This window comes from Carettochelys insculpta, chromosome 18 (genome assembly GCF_033958435.1).
Source record: "Carettochelys insculpta isolate YL-2023 chromosome 18, ASM3395843v1, whole genome shotgun sequence".
NCBI classification, from domain to species: Eukaryota; Metazoa; Chordata; order Testudines; family Carettochelyidae; genus Carettochelys; species Carettochelys insculpta.
In genome coordinates, this window is record NC_134154.1 from 16,589,666 (window position 1) to 16,614,414 (window position 24,749).

The 24,749-nt window shown below is 48.1% G+C and overlaps 1 protein-coding gene across 7 annotated transcripts in view; it reads right to left on the reverse strand.

Annotated features, from left to right (window-relative positions):
• The window catches only part of EP400 (E1A binding protein p400), a 116,407-nt gene that overhangs the window by 42,611 nt on the left and 49,047 nt on the right, over positions 1-24,749 (reverse strand). For 5 of the 7 annotated variants that reach the window (XM_075012362.1, XM_075012359.1, XM_075012360.1 and 2 more), the window contains 5 exons: positions 23,521-23,687; positions 16,529-16,683; positions 15,794-16,030; positions 14,568-14,732; positions 12,482-12,649 (listed from right to left, as the gene is read on the reverse strand). In XM_075012362.1, the coding sequence (XP_074868463.1) occupies positions 12,482-12,649; positions 14,568-14,732; positions 15,794-16,030; positions 16,529-16,683; positions 23,521-23,687 (892 nt within the window). The remainder of the gene's footprint in view (positions 1-12,481; positions 12,650-14,567; positions 14,733-15,793; positions 16,031-16,528; positions 16,684-23,520; positions 23,688-24,749) is intronic. The other 2 variants (XM_075012361.1, XM_075012363.1) reach the window with 2 other exon arrangements.

A 24,749-nucleotide genomic window follows, 5' to 3' on the forward strand; every position in this document is an offset into this window, starting at 1 on the left:
TGTGCAGGGCGGCATTGCCATAACTGCTGCGAGCTCACTGACCCTGCGAGCTGACGTAATTGCAAGGAGGAAGGTTGTTTTTATCATAAGGAGACGTGGGGGAACTGTGGCTAACGGTTCAAAAGGGGGGCCCGTTAGCGCGCTGAGCACCAGGTCCAAGTTCCACGATGGTGGAAGCGGTTTCTGAGGGGGGTACAGGTTTACCAGCCCCTTGAGGAACCTGGTAACAATAGGATGGGCAAATACTGTGGGCCCCTCCTCTTCATGCCGAAAAGCAGATATAGCGGCGAGGTGGACCTTTAGCAAGGATAGGGAAAGCCCGCCCCTCTTGAGGTCCAGTAAGTATTCTAGTATTACAGGTATAGGAACATCAAGGGGAGCTAACTGCTTGGCAGAACACCATGCAGTGAATCGAGTCCATTTCTGCTTGTAGGTCTTCCTGGTGGAGGTCCTTCGGCTACTCTCCAGGACTTGCTGTACTCCCTCAGTACATGTGCTCTCTAGGGAGCTGAGCCATGGATTAGCCATGCTTGTAGGCACAGGCCTCAAGGGTGTGGGTGCACTATGGACCCCTTGGCCTGCGTGAGTAGGTCTGGCGCCACCGGAAGGGGGAGCGGTGGGCGGTCCGACATGTGCAGAAGCAAGGGGAACCATTGCTGCCGATCCCACGTTGGGACTACTAGAATCATGCGGGCTCTCTCCCTTCTGGCTTTCTGCAAGACCTTGTGGATGAGCACTGTGGGGGGAAACGCGTAAAGTAGGGGGCCCTTCCATGAAATTGTGAATGCGTCCCCCAGGGACCCCCGCCCTAATCCTGCCCTGGAGCAGTACTGGGGGTACTTCTTGTTGTGCTGAGTGGCAAACAGATCTATCTAAGGAAACCCCCATGTGTGAAAGATCGGTCGTAGCAGATCGGAATGGATCTGCCATTCGTGCGTGAGTGCAAAGCGCCTGCTCAGCTGGTTTGCTTTCACGTTGTGAGCACCCGGCAAATACGAGGCTTTCAACGTTATATTGTTGCCGATGCACCAGTTCCACAGCCGGACTGCTTCCGCACATAGCGCACGGGATCGAGCTCCTCCTTGTCGATTTATATAAAACATGGTGGAGGTATTGTCTGTATTGATCCCAACTACTTTGCCTTGTATGTGGTCTCGAAAGTGTTTGCAGCCGTTGAACGCTGCTCTGAGCTCCAGTATATGAATGACTTCGTTGTTTCGGTCTTCACAGAGAAGTCTGAAGGAATGCCTGACATAGTGAATGCTGGTTGAAAAGGGGTAGAGTTAGTTTTTGAAATAAAAAAAGAACAAGTTAAAAACCATTTGGAAAAATTAGATGTCTGCAAGTCACCAGGGCCTGATGAAATGCATCCTAGAATCCTCAAGGAGCTGATAGAAGAGGTAGCTGAGCCGTTAGCTCTCATTTTTGGAAAGTCATGGGAGACAGGAGAGATTCCAGAAGACTGGAAGAGGGCAAATATAGTGCCCATCTACAAAAAGGGGAACAAGAACAACCCAGGAAATTACAGGCCAGTCAGCTTAACTTCTGTGCCAGGAAAGGTAATGGAGCAGGTAGTTAAGGAAGTCATCTGCAAGCACTTGGAAGGTAGTAAAGTGATAGGGAACAGCCAGCATGGTTTTGTAAAACACAAATCAAGTCAAACCAACCTGATAGCTTTTTTTGACACGATAACGAGACTCGTAGATAAGGGAGAAACAGTGGATATGGTATACCTAGACTTTAGTAAAGCATTTGATACGGTCTCGCATAATATTCTTATCGACAAACTAGGCAAGTCCAACTTAAATCGCGCTGCAGTAAGGTGGGTGCATAACTGGCTGGCTAATCGTACCCAGAGAGTAGTTGTTAATGGTGCTCAATCCCGCTGGAAAAGCATAACAAGTGGGGTTCCGCAGGGGTCTGTTTTGGGACCAGTTCTGTTCAATATCTTCATTAATGATTTGGATATTGGCATAGAAAGTACGCTTATTAAGTTTGCAGATGATACCAAGCTGGGAGAGGTTGCAACTACCTTGGAGGATAGGGTCATAATTCAGAATGATCTAGATAAATTGGAGAAATGGTCTGAAGTAAACAGGATGAAGTTTAATAAAGATAAATGTAAGGTGCTGCACTTAGGAAGGAATAATCTGTTTCACACATACAGAATGGGAAAAGACTGTCTAGGAAGGAGTACAGCAGAAAGGGATCTAGGGGTTCTAGTAGATCACAAGTTAAATATGAGTCAACAGTGTGATGCTGTTGCAAAAAAAGCAAACATGATTCTGGGATGCATTAGCAGGTGTGTTGTGAACAAGACACGAGAAATCATTCTTCCGCTCTACTCTGCGCTGGTTAGGCCTCAGCTGGAATATTGTGTCCAGTTCTGGGCACCCCAATTCAAGAAAGATGTGGAGAAATTAGAGAAGGTCCAGAGAAGAGCAACTAGAATGATAAAAGGTCTGGAGAACATGACTTATGAAGAAAGGCTGAAAGAATTGGGATTGTTTAGCTTGGAAAAGAGAAGATTGAGGGGGGACATGATAGCGGTTTTCAGATATCTTAAACGGTGTCATAAGGAGGAGGGAGAAAACTTGTTCTTCTTGGCCTCTGAGGAGAGAACAAGAGGCAGTGGACTTAAGCTGCAGCAAGGGAAGTTTAGGTTGGACATTAGGAAAAAGTTCCTAACTGTCAGGGTGGTCAAGTACTGGAATAAGTTACCAAGGGAGGTTGTGGAATCTCCCTTGCTGGAGATATTTAAGAACAGATTAGATAGATGTCTATCAGGGATGGTGTAGATAGTGGTCGGTCCTGCCATCGGGGCAGGGGACTGGACTCGATGGCCTCTCGAGGCCCCTTCCGGTCCTAGTGTTCTATGATTCTATATTTATGTGCAGTGACTGTTCCGTAGGGGACCATAGTCCTTGCGTCACTTTGTCGCCAACGTGAGCTCCCCATCCTATGTGGGAAGCGTCTGTAGTAAGAAAAACAGAGATTTGTGGTTGGTGAAAGGGTACCCCTGTCAGCATGTTCTTGGGGTTTACCCACCACTGCAGGGATCTGCGCACCACTGTCGTGGGCGACACCACCCTGTAGACAGTGTGGGATGCTGGCTAGTAGATGCTCCCAGCCAATGCTGCAGGCTGCGCATATGCAATCTGGCGTTCTGTACCACAAATGTTGCCGCCGCCATGTGGCCTAGCAGCTGCAAGCACGTTAAGACCGGCACCATGGGGCTGTATGTAATGACTTGCACCAGAGAACTGATGGCGTGAAAGCGGGCGTCGGGTAGACAGACCCTTGCTGTAATAGAGTTTATATGTGCCCCTATGAACTCTATGTCTTGTGTGGGGTCGGTCTTGGACTTTGCGAGGTTGATGACCAGGCCCAGCGAAGAAAACGTGTCTGCTGTTACGCGTATCATGCGTAGTACCTCTGCCTTCGAGGCCCCTTTCAGTAGGCAGTCATCCAGATATGGGAATATAAATACCCCTTGTCTGTGCAGGTAGGCTGACACCACTGCCAGGGTTTTGGTAAAGACTCTGGGGGGCCGAGGAGAGGCCGAACAGAAGAACCTTGTATTGGAAATTCTCCTTGCCGACCATAAAACAGAGAAAGCATCTGTGTGCCGGGTGGATCGTTGTATGAAAATACGCATCTTGTAAGTCGAGGGCTGCAAACCAATCTCCATCGTCCAGTGCCGTGAGTATAGAGGCGACTGTGATCATCTGAAAACGTTGTTTGCGCAAGTACCGGTTGAGGCCCCGAAGATCTAAGATGGGCCTCCAGTCTCCTGTTTTCTTCTCTGTAAGGAAGTAGCGTGAATAAAAACCTTTCCCCTGGAATCGCTCCGGCACTCTTTCCACCGCCCCTATGAACATACGGTGGTCCACCTCCTGTTTGAGTCTCGCCTCGTGGGAAGCATCCCTGAGGTGGGGCCTGGGCGGAGGTTTCGGCGGTGGGAGCAACTGGAAGGGGATCGCATAACCCGTGGCTATGATCTCCAGTACCCATTTGTCTGTGGTGATCTTTTGCCATTGGGGGTGGAACAGTCGGAGGCAATGATGGAACATTAGCTGGGGATGGCACTGCACGATGGTAGTGATAGTGCAGCCCTCGACATGCCCGTCAAACTTGTTGCCTTTGGGCCTGCCCTGAGGATGCACGGCTTTGTTGGGAACGTCGCCTAGGAGTTCTATACTGTTGCTGCTGTTGATGTCGCCCTTGGTCGTAGCCCCGTTGGTACTGAGCACGCTGTGGTTGGTACGGGTATCGTCTTTGCTGAGGGTAATACTTTTTCTTCCTGTATGGAGGGGTATAAATACCCAGGGTTCTGAGTGTAGCTCTTGAGTCCTTACGGGAGTGAAGGACCGAATCGGTTGAATCTGCAAACAACCTGTGCGTGTCAAAGGGGAGATCAACAATCTTCGCCTGCAGATCCCTCGGGATACCCAATGTCTGAAGCCAGGATTCCCTGCGCATGACCACTGCTGTAGCCGTTGAGTGTGCCGCCATGTCTGCCACGTCCAGGGCGATCTGGACTCCTGTCCTCGAAGCTGCATAGCCCTCTTGCACAATCGCTTTCAGCACCGGCTTCTTATCTTCTGGAAGCGAATCCATAAGAGAAGTAAGCCTGGAGTAATTGTCAAAATTATGGTTCGCTAGATGTGCTGCATAATTTCCCATTCTCAACAGCAGGGTGGAGGAGGAGTATACCTTTCTGACGAACAGCTCTAGCTTCTTGGCATCTCTGTCCGTACCCCCCGCTTTGTACTGGGAAGTCTTTGATCTCTGCTGAGACGATTCTACCACCAATGAATTTGGTTGTGGGTGACTAAAAAGGAACTCCATGTCCTTCGCCGGGACGAAGTATTTCTTATCCGCTCTCTTGTTTGTAGGTGGAGCGGAAGCTGGGGTCTGCCATATGGTAGTGGCTGACTCCATGATGGCTTCGTCGAGCGGGATAGCGATTTTGGATGAAGCCGGGGGTCTCAGATTTTTGAGGAGTTTGTGATGCTTCTCCTGTACCTCTGCTGTTTGGATGCCTTGCGTGAAAGCCACCCTTTTAAACAGGTCCTGAAACTGTTTGAGGTCGTCCGGTGGAGCAACGTCCCCAAGGGCCGTAGCCTTGCCGGGGGAGGACAAGGAGGAACCACTAGGCTAAGCCTCCCTCGAACTCTCAGGTTCTTGCGGTTGATGGTACACCCGCTCGCTAGAGGCTTGCGAAGGAAAGTCTCGGGGTTCCAAAATCAACTCCCCTAGAGACAACTGTGTTTCCGTCCCCGTCCGAGAGTGTCCGCGGGGGTATAGGACGGTCGGGGGGGACCTGCCCCTAGGTGTATGCCTGGGGTGTCTGTGCCCAGCATGGTAAGAGCGACCATGGCAGCATGGGCACGGTTCCTGGGATGGAGACCTGGACCACTCTCGGGGTGCGTACCCCCGGTGTCTGGGAGAGCGAGATCTCCGCGATGATTCAGACAGTGGTGAAAGTGGTTTGTGATAGTACTCCAAGGGATCCAATCCCAGAAAAGGCGAAGGTGGCCCAAGCCATGGTGACGCTGTTTGGAGGAACGGAGGAGGCGGCTCTGGGTAGGCTGGAGGAGACCCATGTCTTCTGGGTGGCGTGTGCAGCATAAGGGGAGGGCTTGTTCAGAGTGGCACTGCAGCCCTGTCCGGAGAAGGGCTGCGGTGCTGGGTTTTTGCTCTTGCCTTACCCCTCCCCTGCGGGGCTGGCACTGCCCCCTCCCGTGCCGGGGATCTCAGCCCTGCTATCGGCGCCGCGCTCAGCTGCGGTGCCGTGCGGATAACGTCCTCCGGTGCCTGCAGGCTGTGTGCCTGTTGGCCCTGCACCGCTGGAGCCGCAGGGGTCGGTGCCGCTTGTGGAGGTGCCGCCAGTCCCGGCACTTGCCTGGCCGCCGCTCTGGGAGCTGCGCATGCCGGCTGTTTAGTAATCGGAGGCTCAGCCTCTGCCACATGCGCTGCCGCGCTGCCGCTTGTTCGTATCTGCGGCTGGGGGCTGTGTGCTACACCCGTCCCGCTCGCTGTGACCGCCGGCAGGGATCGGGCTGGAGAGAGCTTCCTCTGTTTCTGCACCGAGGGAGTGAGGGAAGCCGCCTTCCTTTTATGGAGACCGGGGGTCCCTCCGATTGAGGCCTCTCCGGCACGTCGGGCTGGAGGGCCTTATCAAACAACAGCATTTTCAGCCGCATTTCTCTGTCTTTTCTGGCCCTGGCTGTGAGCTTTGTACAATGGGAACACTTCTGGGTAACGTGTGATTCCCCCAAGCACCTAATGCATTGACTATGCCCATCGGAGGCCAGCATAACTTTGAGGCAGGACTCACACGTTTTGAATCCTGAAGAGGACATCGCGGTGAGTCTTTGAGTTGTTAATAGAGTACTTAGCACTAGATTTGTGCCTGTTCCCCTTTTGCGGACCGCAGCCCGCCACGGCCGGAGGCCTACTGGCCTTCACGTCCCCATGTCTTCTCTGCTCCTCTCTCTCTTTACTAAATCTTTACATATATATATATATATATATATATATATATGTTTTTTTGTCCTTTCTTCTTTTTCTCCTTTTTTTTTTTTTGCAAGAAAAAAACCCAACAGTTTACACTAAAAAAACTTTAACTAAGCTGAGTCTGGCCGTAGCCTGAGCGGATTCCGTCTGCAGCCAATGGCGGTTGAGAAGGAACTGGCGGGGACTGGATCGCGCACGTGGCTGGGGACGTGCAAGGGAGCGGCGCGCGCCGGCGCATGCGCGGTCCAGGAGAAACTGCTGGAAAGTTTCCGATCTGCGGCGCCAGGGAGAGCCCGTCACCTATTGTGGAGCACCCACGGGGACACTCGTAGAAGAAGAAACTGATTTACAGGCAGGTGAACTGGGTTTGAATTGAATAATTTTAATTTTTGACCTCAGTGTCACTACTACAACTTTAATTTATTTTCTTTTACTAGTTCTTGTGATTATAAGCATGGTCTAACAAATTATCCTGTTGTGAGGGGGGAAAAACATACAAACAAACAAACAAACACACACCTATCACTGAGTCTCACCTAATAGGCTGTCAAGTATTCTCTTAAAAAATGTTTAAGATGACTTTGGTAACTTTTTTCTGCATTTCTCCCTGTGTATATATTTGTTCATGGAAGAGCAACCTGAAAGAGCTTATATTATCATTAGGATTTTTTATTTAGCCAGTTTCTTTTGTACATTTACCATCTAGTATCTGCAGTATATTGCTTTTGCAGGATTTAAGCAGCAAAAGGATATTTAAACATAATGGTGAACCTAAAGTCACAACAAGTACCTATGCCATAACTCGGCTCTGTAAGAAGTAACCTATTACACACATATTGTCAATATTCACATACTTATGTCTGTGTTCCTTCCCGTTCCCTACCTATTTTCCATCACAAAAATTACTGTTCTGTAAAGGAACACCAAAGGTGTTCAAATATACTTGTGATCGTGTTTTCATCTTTCTGAAATCCAAAAATGCAATTGCCTGGGTTTTACTTTGCTTATACACAGGCCTGGTGCTTTCATGACCTGATTTACTCTATACAGCTTTTGCAATATTACTGCATTAGTCTGACAATTCAGTAACTCAATTTAAAAAAAAAAAAACGAAGACTGTCCTATCAGATAAAATGATACAGTCATACTCGCAGGGATCTCACAGTAATTTAGCACTTTGTTCCAAAAATATATCAATTCACAATTTACACACAAAACTCTGTTTTAACCGGTATTCAAGCTACTGGTATTCCGTCCTGTGTGCCTGCAGGTGGCGGCTCCTCCACTCTCCCACCCAGTGCCCGCTGCGTAGAGCGGCTCGCTGCATGACATGGCCACGTGCAAGCCACCCAGAGCAGCTCCCTGCTCCACCCTGTCCAGAATGGCTCAGCGATGCACAAGCCACCCAGAGCAGTGCCCTGCCCAGAGCATATTGGAACCTCTTGTATATCCCAGGGCTGCTGGATATGAAAGAGTTTAGTATACAATGAAACAAAACATTTATATAAATTAAGAATGCACTCAGTGTATCTTTTTGAATAACATCTTTGAATCATCTTGCAGCATGTGAATGAATACAATTGCTTGCAAGTTCTTTCCCAGAACAGCTAAGCCAACCACCAGGATATCACACAATAAATGTAATTAAAACTACATATATAATATCAAGGGTACTATTCCCCCAGTGGCAAAGTAATGATGGCACTGTATTCTTGATTCCCAGGTCAGATGTATAGTTTCCTACCACAGTTGGGACACACTGCTCACCAACACCGAATACACCCCGTAGAAAATTAGTACAAATTCCCTGCTACTCAATATGATACTGCCACTTCAATGTTGAATTAATATGCTAATGAACAATTATACTCAATTAGCACTATTTGTGGCAAATATATTAGACAGAAAAGAGGAATAACCACTTGTGAGGAGCAAACAGGACATCCTCATGTTTCTACATTAAGCAAATAAGTTAATCAGAGCTTCCAGCACACAACCAAGTTTGCAATATACAGTCAAAAAGAAAACAATTATGGCTTCTCACTATCTGCAATGACATTCAGTCAGCATTTCAAGCAATGCCTTGAATGTCAAAATAGATACTTCCAAAATATGTTTTAGTGTGCTTAAAAGATGGATCACAAAAGTCATTCTTTGTTTTGACTTTCTAATATATAAAAATAGCCTCACTAGTTTCTGGGGGAGGGGAGGAATCGCTCTTCTCTCATCTTAAAAAACAGAATGTCTGGACTTTTGACTTAGAAACCTAAGATGCTGAAAATGACCTGTTTTTCTTGTAGGAATTTGGTGATATTAATGGGACCTGAACCTGCACTGCAATGTGAGATCGTGGCTGGGGACAAAACATTAAGTGATACCACCTTACAGTCTAAGACTGGACATGCCCTATGTCCTCGTGCACACGTGGCTCTGCCCCTCACCACTCCCACACACTGCCCCCGGTAGACTTATGATGGACAATGTAGACTTATAGTTTCGTAGATGTTTGTTATACTATTATAGACTCTGTTAAGACTTTCTGCTAGGTAACATATACATTCTTTATTACTCTGTAATAAGTTAAATTGTAACACACATTCTTTGTTCTTGCCATGCTGCAATTATGTAAATGTGTGCCTGTGTGTGAATGAGAGAAAGAATGGACATGAAAGCACCTTCAAAACCTAGAGGATCAAAGGTGGAGACCAGGACTTGGGGCAAACCAAAACAAGGCAGATTGACTACCTCAAAGTTGGAGGCAAGCACCCCTTTTTTGATGAAGAATGGATAAGGACTTTCCCTAGAGACCAACACCTTCAGGCCATCAACATGCAAGGCAACACCCAGATGAGGTCACACCCAGGAGGACTGCTGGAAATGCTGATTGACTGAATAAGGCCTAATAAAGTGAAACACATGGCCTTGTATGAGGGAGAAACCCTATAAAGAATGGGGTGTCTTGCCTTAGTCTTTGGGTTCTGTCCTGCTATGACACAGACTGCCAGTCCTGACAAAAACAATTTGGCTCAACCCCTCCCTATTCCTGATCTAGCTGGTAACTATAACGTCAGCAGGTGTGTATATGTGTGGGGGGGGCACATGTGTGTGTGTGACAGAGAGAATAAGCTGCTTTGCCTATACTGTTTAATAAATGTGGCATGGTGCCTTTTCCCCCTAAAAAGGATCCCATGTGCTGCTTTTAAGCATAACACCCCCACCCTTATGGGAGCAGCAGTGGGGAAAAAGCCTCCAAAGAAGTGCATCACTGGCTGCTATTCCCCAAGCCAGTGGGGAGGAGCAGCGGCAGCATGCAGAACCATTTCCTCCTCACCCTGCCAGGGTCCAAACGATGGGAGTTTCCAGGTTAGTGATACCCAGATTACAGAAGTTCAAGTGTATGATCTTGCAGATGACCTTCAGTCAGCAGATGACTATAGCCAAGAACAATTCTAATGGACAAATCTCAATAGCTGCATTTCTTGCCATTTAGTAAACAGCGGTTTTGTCTTCAAGTCAGAATTGCACAGGTACCCCCCAGATCCCCAGTTCTCTGTTGTTTCTCCATTTAACATCTTGGGTGTGTCTACACTTGTATTCCTCTTTCAAAAGAGGTATGCAGATGAGGTAAATCTAAAATGCAAATGAGGTATAAATTTGCATATTTGACGCCTCATTTGCATATTCTAATTTTGAAAGAGCTTCTTTCGAAAGAAGAAAGCCAGTGTAGACGTTCTTCTGAAAGTAAACCCTTTCTTCAAAGGAATCCTTCCCATTAAATAAGGGGAAGAAGAATTCTTTCGAAGATGGGCTTAGTTTCGAAAGAGCAGCATCTACACTGTCTTTCTTTTTCCAAAAAGAAGCTCTTTTGAAATTAGAATATGCAAATTAGATGTCAACTACACAAATTTATACCTCATTTGCATTTTAGATTTACCTCACTTGCATGCCTCTTTCAAAAGAGGAATGCAACTATAGTCACCACACGAGTATGTTTACAAACAAGGCCGTCAAACACCTGACATGTATGTGCAAGGGGCAGAGCCTGGAAAGTAAAAGGTCAACGACAAAAGGCCAGTGCAGGGGGGGAAAAAAAAAACAGATAGTGATGGAAAAAGGAAGCACTTAAAAGACTATCCAATATACAGCAGAATCCTGAGATTCACGCAACTTGAGAGTGCATATCTCAGATTAATGCGACTCTGACTGGTGGGTAGCTAGCAACTGGCTCTGGGCTGCCCGCCACTCAGAGGAGGCAGGAAACTGATCAGTGCAGCAGCACTGGTCACTTTCCCAACTCCTGTGAGTGGCAAGCAGCCAAAGGCATGACAGTAGTGGCTGCAGTCACTGACAGGAGCAGAGAAGCTTTCCTGGCTCCCCTGAGTAACATGAAATTTAACTTAATGGCTGACTGCAGCTGGGACCCATACAGGAGATAATGGGCAGCTAGGATGCCCATGACCCCACCCAGCTGATGAGGCCCTGACCAGTTCCCAGTGTTGTGGACTTGGAAAGGAGGCTACTGCCTAAACGACAGGACCTTCCATAGGGACCAGAGATGATGGAGGCCTACAGTGTTTCTCCATGTACTCTCATAGCTGTGCCCTATACCAGCACATGGGGTGGCAGCCAGGGAAGGAAATGTTGATATATGCAAAGCTCAGGCCCCAGTGACAAGGCAGGGCACAGCCCAATGCGCACAGGAACCAATGCCATTCAATTCCAGGAATCCAGGCTACAGTCTTCTTCCCCATTGTTGCCACACTCACAACCTCCCTGCCCAACCTATACCACACCAGGACTCCAGCAGTGGCTTCCATAACACTGGAGAAACGCTCAGGAAGCTAAGGCCTTTCCCTCCCAAAAAACCCCATAAAGTGGCGTGCCTGTTGCCAGTCTCTAAATCCATAAAAGTCAATGGGACAGTACTGGCTCATAACCAAGTGTTGCTTCCCACTGGAAGTTGCTAACATCAGGATTGCTATGAAAAGGCACTGCTGTACTGAAAAAAAAAAAACCCCTCAGGCTCCAGATTTTACTTTGGAAAATGGTATTTTAAAATTTACATTTTACTATCTAGGGCAGCTTGACTGAAGACACCTTGTAAAGACAAGGGTCCTGTGGCACCTTATAGACTAACAGAAAAGTTCTGAGCATGAGCTTTCGTGAGCACAGACTCACTTCATCAGATGCCCTGTGCTCACAAAAGTCTGTGCTGACGAAAGCTCATGCTCAAAACTTTTCTGTTAGTCTATAAGGTGCCACAAGACCCTTCGTTGCTGTTAGAGATCCAGACTAACACAGCTATCCCTCCGATGCCTGACACTTGTAAAGAGGAATCTGAATGCATAGTGCAGCTCAAACCTCTCTGAAGCAAAAGGGGAATGCATGTTTTCTACCTCTTTTGGTTTAAAGCAGAAGTACTCAAACTTTTCCTTTCTGAGCCCTCATGTCACCCCCAAAAAGCTACACAAATTTCATGGCCTACATGTGCCACAATTACTGTCTTTCTGCATAAAAACACCAGGGATAGCGAAAAGGGGTAGCAAGCAGGACAACTGCCTGGGGTCCCAGGCCATGGGGGCCCCCGTGAAGCTAAGCTGCTCAGGCTTCAGCATAAGGCCTGGATGGTGAGGCTCAAGACAACATGACTTTGTATTTCTGCCCTGGGACCCAGTAAATCTAATGCCCATCCTGTTTGGTGGACTCTTTGAAACCTCCTCATGGCCCCTTGGAAGGTCTCGGACCCTGGCTGAGAACTGCTGATTAAAACATTTAAGTATGTAACTCACTCACCAATCCTTAAACAGAAGAAAATAGTTCCATCAGTTACTTTGTTAATTCAGAAACATGCACAATGCCAGTTACCTGGTGCCAATTAACAAATAACTTGAAATACCTAAAAAGCAATTTGCAAGTTAGATGTCAAACTAGAGAGGTAACTTCATATCAGAGCGCTGACCTTGCTGCGTTACTGTTGTAGAAATTGGCACACCTGCTTGGTGCTGGTTTCCCAGAGCATTCAGAGCATTTTGAACAGTTCCAGCTTGAGATACTGTCTGCATGACAACTGGGCCCTGAGGCCGCAAGTACTGCTGGCCTGGAGCTGAAACAATCTGAAGAACACTTCCTGCAATTGTGAATTAAATGAAAAAATTAGTCAGTGCAAAAGGGAAAAGAGCCAGGAGTCTTATATGGCTGGATGTATTACCCCACCCAGGTATGTCACCCCCTGATGAGAATATCTTTTTCAAAGTGAACATAAAGGTACTGTTCATCTTGTGCATAAATTATTAATCCAAAACTAATCAAAAGAAGTTCTTAAAATTATGTTATTTTTTACAAGCCAGACTAAAAAAAGGCTACCAGGTATCAGGAATGTGTATAGGTATATGTTTTTATATTATTCCCAACTATGTAATCTCTTTCCCCCAACGCAGTAGCTGCACCTTAATTTTGCTGTACATCTAATTTACTTATTGGATTAAAAATGTAACATATTCTCCTGGAGGACAACCATCTAAATTTTCCTCAATGTTACATACAGAAATATACCCACTTAGGGGGGAGAGCCTCATATGTCAGGCCACAACAAATGCACAGCCATGAAAAATGGATATTGGACCACGAAATCTGGTTTCTGCCATGTAAAATCTGGTCTTTTGTGCGCTTTTCACCCAATATTAAACAGATTTCACGGGGAAGACCAGTATCCACCCTGACTGAATAGACCTTGCCAGCCCTGGCCTTCCCGTTTACTGAGACACCCCCCACCCCTTGAAATCCGCCTCTGAACGCTGCCCCCCCATGCATCTGATGAAGCAGGTCTTTCCCCACGAAAGCTTATGCTCCAAAATATCTGTTAGTCTATAAGGTGCCACAGAACTCTTGCTGTTTTTGGTAAGGAAGACTGCGTTTCTCTAACTGGGGGTCCTGACCCAGAAGAGAGTTGGCAGGAAGCAGTTATTTTGGGGGGCAGGGGGTGGTATTGCCACCCTTACATCTGTGCTGAAATAGGTGGTCGGAGAACAGCGGCTGTTAGCTGGGTGCCCAGCTCTGAAGGCAGCACTCACTCAGCAGCAACTCAGAAGTAAGGATGGCAATACCACAGCATGCCACTCTTCTGCATGTCTGCCTGCAGAGCTGGAGCCACAGTCAGCAGTCGCCACTCCCCAGCCTCCCAGCTCTAAGTCAGCAGCACAGAAATAAGGATGCCATGCCCTTACTCTCAATTCTGTGCTTCTGCTGCTGGCTCTGCCTTCAGAGCTGGACTCCCAGCCAACAGCTGCTCCTCTCCACCTAGCCAGCTTTGAAAGCAGTGCTGCCTCCAAAAGCAGTGCCCCTCTACTGTGAACCTGGAACAACCCCCCACCCCAAAAATAATTCAGGATCCCCTCCAATAACAACACTGTATATTTTCAGATTAAAATAGCCGAAATAATGAAGTATGCTATTTTTAAACTCCCATGACTCTGGACCATGATTTAACTCACAGGTTAAATCACTCTAAAACTAGGAAAAGCTAATCAAAGCCTCTTCTTCTACAGCTAAGCAAATGTCCCCAGAAGTTGGGAGTTCACAAACCATGTAACCTCCATAACCAGAGTGACAGAGGGGCTGTTCCAGAGCAAAAATACTGCATGCCCCACACTCTGCACATGACATTACTGAGTTAAAAACACAGACACCCATTAATTTGTTGTGGAAAGGTAAAAAAATTACATTGCAGAAAGAAGGTAAAAGATTACTTGCCTTTTGTTCCACTTGACTGTATATTTGATTATTTTACTCAATTTGCATAGATGTAAGAATATATGTATAAATTGAAATTTCCAAATGAAATTTATAAAAATACTGTAACCTCATTTCTCTAACCATTCAATACTTTTTCTAGAGACATTTACCTTGGTGCCCCTCACTGCACAAGTAGAACAGACAAAAAAATGCATCATCATTGGAAAAATACCTCTTATTTAAATATGCTTAAAGCACAGGAATGAGGACACCTAGTGTGTCAGCATTAGAAAATCCACTGGACAGGAGAGTACCTTGCAGCTGCAGAGGCTGCCCTGCTGTAAGCTGGCGGAGCTGGCTGTGTGATAAAGTAAATTTATTCCCTTGAAACTGCAGAGTTACAGGAGTCTCTGGCTGCGCGATTCTGCCTTGTGCTGATGCTATGGAAGCCAGATGGGCTATTTTTACTACCTCACCACCTGTTAAGGGGGAAAAATACATTGATGAATGCCATTCGGTTCCCACAATTCTAAATGTTGGTTAGTAAACTTGTGCTGAAGCGCCTCCCATGCATAATTATGTTTAGTGCTTCAAAAGTGTCATATAAAAGTTCAGCAGGTATTGCTTTCTGTATTTATTAGACAGACTGGAAAAAATTGATCATTTAAAATGAAATGGCAACATTTGAGAAGTTATCCTTTCATTTTCAGTACCAAAAAGTGTAAGAACTACCTGAAAACTCATGTGACACTTTATAACAGAGTGAGTATATATTTTGAAGTGATCTCCACTGCCTTTTCAAGAGCACTGGGAAGTTTAAAGAAATAAAATATTCATTCAAATTTAAATGAGAGAAAACATTTTAAATAGTTTGAAGATTAAAATTTGCTGCTTAAGCAAGATTTATATTAAAAAAGCTGCACTTACACAAGTCAAAAAAGCTCTATAATTGTAAGATTTTTCTGATTTAAATGCAGAAAGTTTACAAGCAAAAAGCATCAAGTATTATAGTAATATTATAGCATGAAGTTTAGCTTTTGTAAAGGCAGTGCATTACCCCAGAGATAAAATTAATACATCAGTGCTCAGTAGTCTATATCCATGCTAATAGGCAGGGCACATACAACCTTAAAGCAAAGCCTCACTGCTTTTCTCTGCCTAACAGTTGTGTCTTTTGTCTCTGCAAGAGAAGCCTTTAAGCATATGGATTAGTGTTTAATATGAAAAGAATAATTAGGAGAGAGCTAAAACATTTGGTCTGCAAGAAGTCTTGCCAGCAGAGGAAACATGCAGAAACAGGAGATTAAGTTGACACCGCTAATGTATGTCCACAGCAATTCTATTGTTTCTTATCCAATTTTTGATTTTCCTTGGTCAGAAGCAGCGTAGTGAGCAAAGGGTAGAGGGTACTGCTGCTGGTGGCAAGGCTAATCAGAAGAGTGAAAAAAACAAAGATTCTGTACACATTTTAGGGTGCCTAGTAACTTAACCTCATTGTAGTAAAAAGGTGGGAGAAACCTTGAAAGGGGAGGCCACTTACTAGGCAACCGTGCCTGGGCCTGAGAGGTGAGTACCAGCCTCTGAGGCAGCACACTTTGTTGGATGGTGTGCGAGGGGGCCTGTGGCTGGGTCTGGCCTAGCTGTGAGGCCTGTGCAGTGGTCTGACCCCGCTGTTTCACAGGATTGGCTGTGCTAGTTGCTGTGGTGAAGGTCGCTGCTGGCTGGTGTCTTGGAGCACTGGTAGAAGCCTGAGTTGTCTGAAACTGTGCTGCTGCAGCTGTAATCAATAAGGTTTGTTTGTGCAAGCTGTTAGAGGTTTTAACTCCATTGTATTAAACAACCTGCATTAAAAAGAAACCTTCCAAAAGGATATTAAAATAGCTAAAGGAAAGGCTTTTCCTTACAAACTAGGATTTCTATTCATACCTATCACTCCATCCTATTTTTACAACATTGCATAATCAGTAAGCATTTTTTAAAAAGATTTAAGTATATACACAAAAGCACCATAAATCCCTAAACTCAATAGAACATTATATACACTTGGGGTTTAAAAACCAACTGTGTCACAGTATTATTTCATGCATTATCAGTTATGCTACACCAAATCAGATTAGCTTTGCACTATAACGGTAGGACACACCGTAGCAACTAGTGGGGGAATTGTACTAGCTATTAGTGTGTTTGTTTTTAAAGCCATTAGTAATCTAAACCACCAAGCTAGAAGAAAGAAGAGTTCTATTAACAGACACAGTATATTCAATACCTTTCTTACCTTGATTTGCAGATACTGTAGCAATGGGTGATCGTCCACGCACTTGTCCCTGTTGGGTTACTGTTGCTGTGGTCACTGTCCGCTGTACTTGAGTGCTTGGAAAAACTACAGTCCTGCCCTCAGGCTTCTGCCCATACTGAACTGGTTGAAACAACCTGAACAGAATATGTAAAGTAAAAGCTTGAGAGAAAATTATTACTGGGGTTTTAAAAATCCACTCAGCTTTCCTAGTTGAACAGGAAGACTAACCCCATTGATTCATGCTAAATTTAAGCTTTCCTTTAAAAAAAAAAGGTTCAACTAATCTTGAATCTACACACCAACAGCTTGACTGCATCTGCAGCAGCTCACTGCTTTTCCAAGAGCAGCAACAGCAGGAAACTGAATAAGAACTGGGTTGGCTTCACTGACTATTATTTAAGAACCTTGTAGACAACAGAGGCTACATCCATACTACAAGACAAATTCAAATTTATTTAAAAATGATTTTATGCCATTTTTTTAAATTTGATTTTGATTATGCTCACTTCCCACAGGCTCCCAACATATTCAACATATTGCTTCCATGCTGAAATCACCAAACTGTTGCAGCAGTGCCTTGTGGGAACCTATCCCACAGTTCCCTCAGCCCTGCATTCTGAACCAGGAGCCAGGTGCAGCAGCACTGTCAGTTTCCCGGGTCCCTGCCGCTTGGGAACCTGGGAAACAGGCAGCGCAGCAGCCCTGGTAAGTTTCCTAGCTCCTGCTAGTAGCGGGAAGCTGGGAGCCAGGTGCAGTGCCTAGCTTTGTGGGATACATACAGGACACTTGTGGAGGTTAATAAATTAGAGTGAAAGAAATGGCGTTTCCACACTAGCCTTTATTCAACATTTTAAACTCGAGAGTGATGCTATACCCATCTATTAATATGTTGTTATTGATATTAGGGCAGACTAAATTCAGCTAATGACAATTTACAGTGAAGACAGTGACATTTTAATGTCAAGCTAACTCCTTTAAACTCAATTTTATCTCGTAGTATAGACGCAGCCAGAGAAACCAACTAGAAATTGCTGACAGTTACTTGGGAAAGTTGTAACACACAGGTGTGGAGTTATATTGAGGAGAGGAAAAGCCACAGTGAGGGGAAGAGCAGAGATACCCTGCTACGCTACACAGCTAAGCGGAAGGAAGGAAGGAAGACAAGAGAGGGCTTGTCTACACTTGTCCCCAACTTCGAAGGGGGTGTGGTAACCAGGGTGATTACTAATGAAGTGCCGTGGTGACTATGCAGCACTTCATTAGGTTAATTCTTCCCCGCGGCAACTTCGTAGCATCAAACTTCGACTTACCAGCATGTGTGTAGCCATGGGCACTTCGAAGTGCCTTCACTCCTCAAAAAGGCATTTTGAAGTGCCTGCAGCATGCAGGCACTTCAAAATTTGACACTACGAAGTTGCTGTGGGGGAGAATTAGCCTAATATTCATCACAGCACTTCATTAATAATCTCTCATCACCCTAATTACCATGCCCCCTTCGAAGTTGGAGGCAAGCGTAGACGATCCCAGAGACTTCCTTCTCCTTTGCAGATGTTTACATCTACAAGGGAGCATCTGAACTCAACTCTGGAAAAAATTCCACGATCCCACTTGAGCATGGATGAGTCTCTTGTCTAACCATATTTGATACCAGACTAGCTGGTAGATATCTCATAAAGTTTATAACTGTTAAAACAAAAGAAGCAGTCCAGTAGCACTTAAAAGACTAACAAAATAATTTATTAGGTGATGAGCTTTCCTGGGACAGAAGTGGGTCTGTCCCACAAAAGCTTATCACCTAATAAATTATTTTGTTAGTCTTTTAAGTGCTACTGGACTGCTTCTTTTGTTTTCATAGTATATAGACTAGCACAGCTGTCTCTCTGTTACTTTGTAGCTGCGTCTACACTAGCTGGCTATTTCGAAGTAGCTGTGCCTACACGTAGCGAGCGCTATTTCGAAGCTGAAATCGATGTAAGGCGGCGAGACGTCGAAGTTGCTATCCTCATGAGGAGATGGGAATAGCGCCCTACTTCGACGCTGAACGTCGAAGTAGGGTATGTGTAGACGATCCGTGTCCTGCAACATCGAAATAGCGGGGTCCTCCATGGCGGCCTCCAGCTGAGGGGTTGAGAGACGCTCTCTCCAGCCCCTGAGCTCTATGGTTGACGCATGCAGCAGCCCCTTAAAGCTCCCCGCCCCCTTATTTCCTGTGCAGGAAGCTGAGAGCTCGTGCAGGCAGCAGCACAGTCACGTGCACAGCTTGCACATCTCTCTGCAGCCCCAACCCACCATCCTGCACCCCATGGCAGCCAGCCAGCCCCCCAAGTGCCCACAGGAACCCCCCCCCCCACCAAGGGGACCCAGAGCTCCCAGCCTGCCAGCCAGAGGGGGAAGAGGCAGCGGGGCCCCTCCTGGACGGAGGACAAGATCCAGGACCTGCTGGGGCTCTGGGACAAGGAGGAGGTGCTCCAGGTAATGGGGAGCAAGAGGCGGAACATGGATGCGTTCGCTCGGCTGGCCGAGGGCCTGGCTGCCCGGGGTCACCCTGCCCACACTCCTGACCATGTCAGGAGTAAGGTGAAGGAGCTGCAGCAGGGTTACGCCCAGGCCTGGGACACGGCCAGCCAATTTGGGGCCGCCCCCACCGCTTGCCCCTTTTACAGGGAGCTCAGGGAAATCCTGGGCCCCCCATACACCTCCTCCCCCCCGGCCACCCTTGACACATCGGCCGACAAGCCCCAGCAGGCCCCAGAGACGGAGTCCGCCCCGGAGGCCAGCCTTGCACCCCAGGGGCCCCCCCAGGAGCCCACCCTTGGGACACCGGAGGAGGAGGGGACCTCCAGCGACAGGGGGCTCCAGATCGCCCTCCCCTCCCGCAGTTCCAGCAGGGCATCTGCCTGATGGCTGTCCCCCGACCGTGGGAGCGGAGCGTCAGGTATGTACCCCCCGGTGCACACCCCCAGGGTTAAGGGGTGGGGACAAGAGACATGACCAGGGCCCTCCACACACCCAGATGACCATGGCCCCGAGGACAGCAGTGGCATATCCCTCAGAAGAGTCCATCAGCCCCTGCCCCCCAGCAGGGCAACGCCATGCCCCATCCCTGGGGATGGGGGGAGCGGAACCTAGGGTCCCCCAGAGGGGGTGGGGGTTGGACACCCATCAGCAGCAGCAGCAGCATCTCTGGGGGACGGGAAACCAGCAGCAGAGGGGTGGGGGGACAAGGGCCACGGGTCAGGGCCCAGACTAACGGCTGTCTCCACTCTTCTTGCCCCCTCTGTTCTGCAGCTGCACCATCGGAGGGCCCAGAGAGCACCGGCACGGTGTCTGTCGTCCTGGAGAGCCCACCGGGGCCATCCCACCAGGCCAGCCCCTCAGCAGAGCACGGACCAGCCCCAGGATGAGCCCGACAGCGGCAGGGCGATCTGCGGGCTTCCACGGACCCCCAGCTGCTCGCCACCCTCCGGTGTCAGCTGGAGGTGTCGGAGCAGCGCCTGCAGGTGGAGGAGTGGCGGCTCCACCTCCAGGAACGAGCGCTGGCCTGGCGCCAGGAGGCTTGGGGGGCCTTCATGCGCACGTTCGATGCCATCGCACAGCACTTGGCCCCCCCCCGCCACTCTGCCTGCCGCTCCACCCACCTTGCCTCCACCATCAGCCGTCCTGGGGCCTGCCACCGAGAGGGACCGTGGGACTCCGGACACCGCCCGGCCATACCTGCCGGTTCTCCCAGCCCCCACGCAGCCTCGACCAGGCCTCCGGCCTAGACGTGGGTCATGCCCCCGAACACCAGGTGCAGGACAATAGGGGTGCGTGGCCGAGGACGTTACTCCCCAAGGCCCCCTCCTTTGAACTCATTCCCCCCATGTTGGTGTAAATAGTTTTTGTTCTAACCCTGTTTTGTAACTGCCCCCTCCATGTACATAGTTCCCCCCTTATTCTTCTGTTTTTCATAGTATTAATAGTACAAAGGGTTGCAGGGTTTTGTTTAAAAAATTCCATTTTTTTATTGTACAGAAGTGGGGGCGGGGTGTGCTCTCGGGTTCTCTGTGGTATGGGTGTGGGGGCAGGGAGTGTTGTGGAGGATGCAGGGGGTGCACTGGGTGGCTCACCCGCAGCTGGCCCTGCCAGCGTTCACCCCGCAGCCTGGTCAAAATGGGCCCGCAGGGCCTCCCGGACCCGGATCCCCTCAGGGTCGACCTGGCGACTGGGGGCAGCGGGTGGCTGGACGTCGGCCCTGCCAGCCTCCACAGCCCAGTCCTGGAAGAAGGCCTCTCCCTTGCTCTCCACCAGGTTGTGGAGTGCGCTGCACGCGCCCACAGCCTGGGGGATGTTAGGGAGGCCTGCATCCAGGCGGGTGAGGAGACACCTCCAGCGCCCTTTGAGACAGCCGAAAGCGCAATCGACCACCTGGCGCGCATGGTTCAACCGCATGTTGAACCGCTCCTGGCTTGCTGTGACATGGCCCGTGTAAGGGTGCATGAGCCAGGGCCAGAGGGGGTATGCCACGTCTGCGACGACGCAGAGGGGTATGGTGGTGTCCCCCACAGGGATCTCCTGCTGGGGGATGTCGGTCCCTGCCTCCAGCCGGCGGCACAGGACTGAATTTCTGAACACCTGGGCGTCGTGGGTGCTGCCAGACCAGCCAACATAAATGTCCAAGAGGCGGCTCCGGCTGTCCACAAAGGCCTGGAGGACCACGGAATGGTATCCCTTCCTATTGAGGAAGCGTTCTCCGCTGTGCTCCAGGGCACGGATAGGGATATGGTTCCCATCCAGAGCCCCAAAGCAATTTGGGAAGCCCAGGCTGACAAACCCCACGATGGCAGCATCCGGGTCCCCAAGCCGCACGAGCCTGTGGAGGAGCAGGGCATTGATTGTGTGGACGACCTGCAGGGGAAGGACATGAGAGAGCAGCGGTGAGGGGTGTGCAGGGTGTGTCTGGCCCTCCCCTCCGGGGCTCCCTCCCTTCCCCCCCGGGCCCACCCCCTCCACATGGGTCCTCTTACCTCCATGAGGACAGCCCTGACAGTGGCCTTTCCCACGTCGAACTGCTGCCCTACGGATCGGTAGCTGTCTGGAGTGGCCAGCTTCCAGACAGCGATGCTGACCCGTTTCTCGACCGTTAGGGCACGTCGCATGGGGGTGTCCTGGTGCCTTAAGGCAGGGGTGAGCCACTGGCAGAGCTCCAGGAATGTCTGCCAGCTCATTCTGAAGTTCCAGAGCCAGTGGTCATTGTCCCACTCACCGAGCACCAGCCGCTCCCACCAGTCCATGCTCGTGGGGTATCTCCACAGCCGGCGGTGTGTGCGGCGGGGGGTGGGTGGGAGGGCAGCAAGGTCTGGAGCTGCATCCTCATCCCCTGAGGACAGCTCATCTTCCTGAAATAAAAGATGGTCAGCTGCCTCCTGCATGGCACTGAGCAGGGCAACCACTGCTCCTGCAGGGGCGGGTGTGTGGGCCTCTGGCTGCTGCTGCTGCTGCTGCTGCTGCAGGGGGTCCATGCTGCTTCCACGGGGTGTGCGTGCCTATGGCTCTGCAGACCGTGTGCTGTGCAGGCTGAGTGTGTCTGGGAGGGGCCCTTTAAGGGAGCGGCTTGCTGTTGCCCCGGAAGTGCTAGTCCACCTGTGACCCTGTCTGCAGCTGTTCCTGGCACCCTTATTTCAATTTGGGCCGCTTTGGTGTGTAGATGCTCCCCTGCAGCGCCTATTTCGATATAGTGCTGTCCAACGTTGACATTGAACGTCGACTGCACCAGCCCTGGAGGATGTGTAGACGCTATTCATCGAAATAGCTTATTTGGATGTAGCATACCAGTGTAGACGTAGCTTGTAACTGTTATTAAGTACCAGAAAAACCTACACCTATGCAGAAGTGACACAAAATGTGTACACAAACCCCCAGGGGGAGGCACTGGCACATTTCCTTCAACAGCAGCTCCTAGCCATATACTTGTATGGTACACATGCAGAAGAATTAAAGCTACTACGATGGTCTGCAAGGATTTGTGCAAAAAGCAAGAGAAATAAGGATTTTCAAAAGAAAGTAGCGTCTACTGCATGACATCACTGGAAAGAGAACCTCTACAACCTGCAGATTCTTCAGTACATTGGTTCCTTATACGAGAAATAGTTAGAATGCATGTCACTGCTACTATATAGCTAAATGCCTGAAGAACTATGCACAAAATTTTTGCTAATGCTGCAAGAAGATTTGCTTTCAGGATTCCTAAGACCAAAAGTTATTTACTTCTGTATTAGCGTAAAACATAACATCACACTGCCCAAAATAAAAATTCAGCAAATCCACAGACTGACTTAGAGAGGACTTCATGGCTTGTCTACATGGTGCTGCAATGTGGGCTATAAGTGTGCGAATTGCAGAGCGTGCTAAAATATTGCACTCTAAATGCCTCACATGGATGCGGCTGGCACAAAGTAAAAGGTACCTATATGGCATTAACATACCTTTATGCAAACTAGATACCTTTTAGTTGAACCAGCCACACCCACACAAGGCAGTTAGGCCACAACTTTTTGCTGCCCTCTGCAATTCATACCTCCACAGCCTGCAGAGTGGAACAGCACAGCCATAGCTTGTGTTTAACAAAATGGCCCCACACTACTACTTTGTCATGGAAGTATATCAGCTAAAAGTCTGCTAAACTTTAAGCAGTTCATAACAGCCTGAATGTACTTTACTAAACCAAAGTCCTAGTTATGAGAGTAAACAAGCTGGAAATGTGCCTTATGTTATGAACAAAATAAAGTACAATGTGGTATGACAAATGTAAAGCATTACCAATATGGATCTTAAGATCTAATCTTCAGTTAAACATTTTGTAAATACAATGAACCTATAAAGTAGGTTGCAGGTAATGACAGATGACTTCTGACAAGCTTAAGATGAACTGCCTCCCTTTTTTAAAATTCTAGTTCGAGCAAGCATAGTTTTTTATATGAAGTAGAGCATACCTGCTTGGCTTGAGTTTCACTGGGTTGGGTCTGGCTGGTTGATGAGGGGAGTTGTAGATCTCTTCAATAAGCTTTCTGGTCACCTTTTGTTTTGGCAGCACTTGTGCTTCATAGTGAGTCATTTTGTTTTCCACCCCAATCAGATCAAAAAGACTCACGTCTGTATCCTAGGGTTATTATAATAAGGCTATTATAACCTTATAATTGAAACAACAAGGTTTACAAGTCAGCACATAAAAATAATGAAATTCAGCCTAAGTGACAAAGAATAATTAATCTGACCTTTTGGTTGTCTAAAGAAGTGCTCTGCAACCCGTGTGCTAAGGCACACAGGTATGATGCAAAGTGACACTCAGGGTACTTCAGAGCCATGTCCCGGGAGTGCCATCTGCTTCTCTGTGCACATGCCCCACCGCTTGGTGGGAGAAGTGTGTGGTGGCAACAGAAGCAATGGCTCTGGTGAGTCACCAGCATTGAATTAGAGAGGTGGTGTGGCTAAAGGTGCCTGAATTAGGGGAACGGCAGGGGGGTTGAGTTAGAGCAGGGAGCTGGAGGTGCCTGGCTCTAGGGGAGGGAGAGGGGATTGGGTTATATACGTTGGGTGTGCCACGAAATTATAAGAGCTGAATGTACCACAAGGTGATAAAAGTTTGCTGAGCACTGGTCTAAAGTGAAACTAAGGTTGCTGGCTTGTCTCATTTACAGCATATATGTCAAAGGAAAAAAATCAGGATTTGTTTTAGGTAATAAAAATGAAACTGAAAATGCCAAAATTCCAGATTTTTTTTTGCAAAAACTATAGTTGACAGTCCTGTATTTAGTGTTAAATTGACTAGGACAGGAATTATATCGATAAGGTCAGGGAAATCAGGTTTTATCTAAGTTGCAGTTTTCCTGGTGTTTCAAATAGCATCAAATGAGCTGAATACCAACTAAAGCAGTTTCTAAATATAAACTGGATTACAATACAGTAACCCCCTGAGATACATGCAGCTGAGTTGTGCGTGTCTCGGATTAACACAACTGCCGCCTCAACAGGAGGAGGGAAACCGCTCCTGTCAGGGGTAGTAGACTGATTCTTGGCTGCCACCCAAAAGGAGTGCTCTCCCAGTCCCCAGGAGCAGTGGGGAGCTGAGAACCAGACTGCTACCTGGTTCCCGGCTCCCCATCACTTGCGGAACCCAGGAAACTGACCAGCACCCTGCCACTCAAGGGTAACTCCCCGAGTT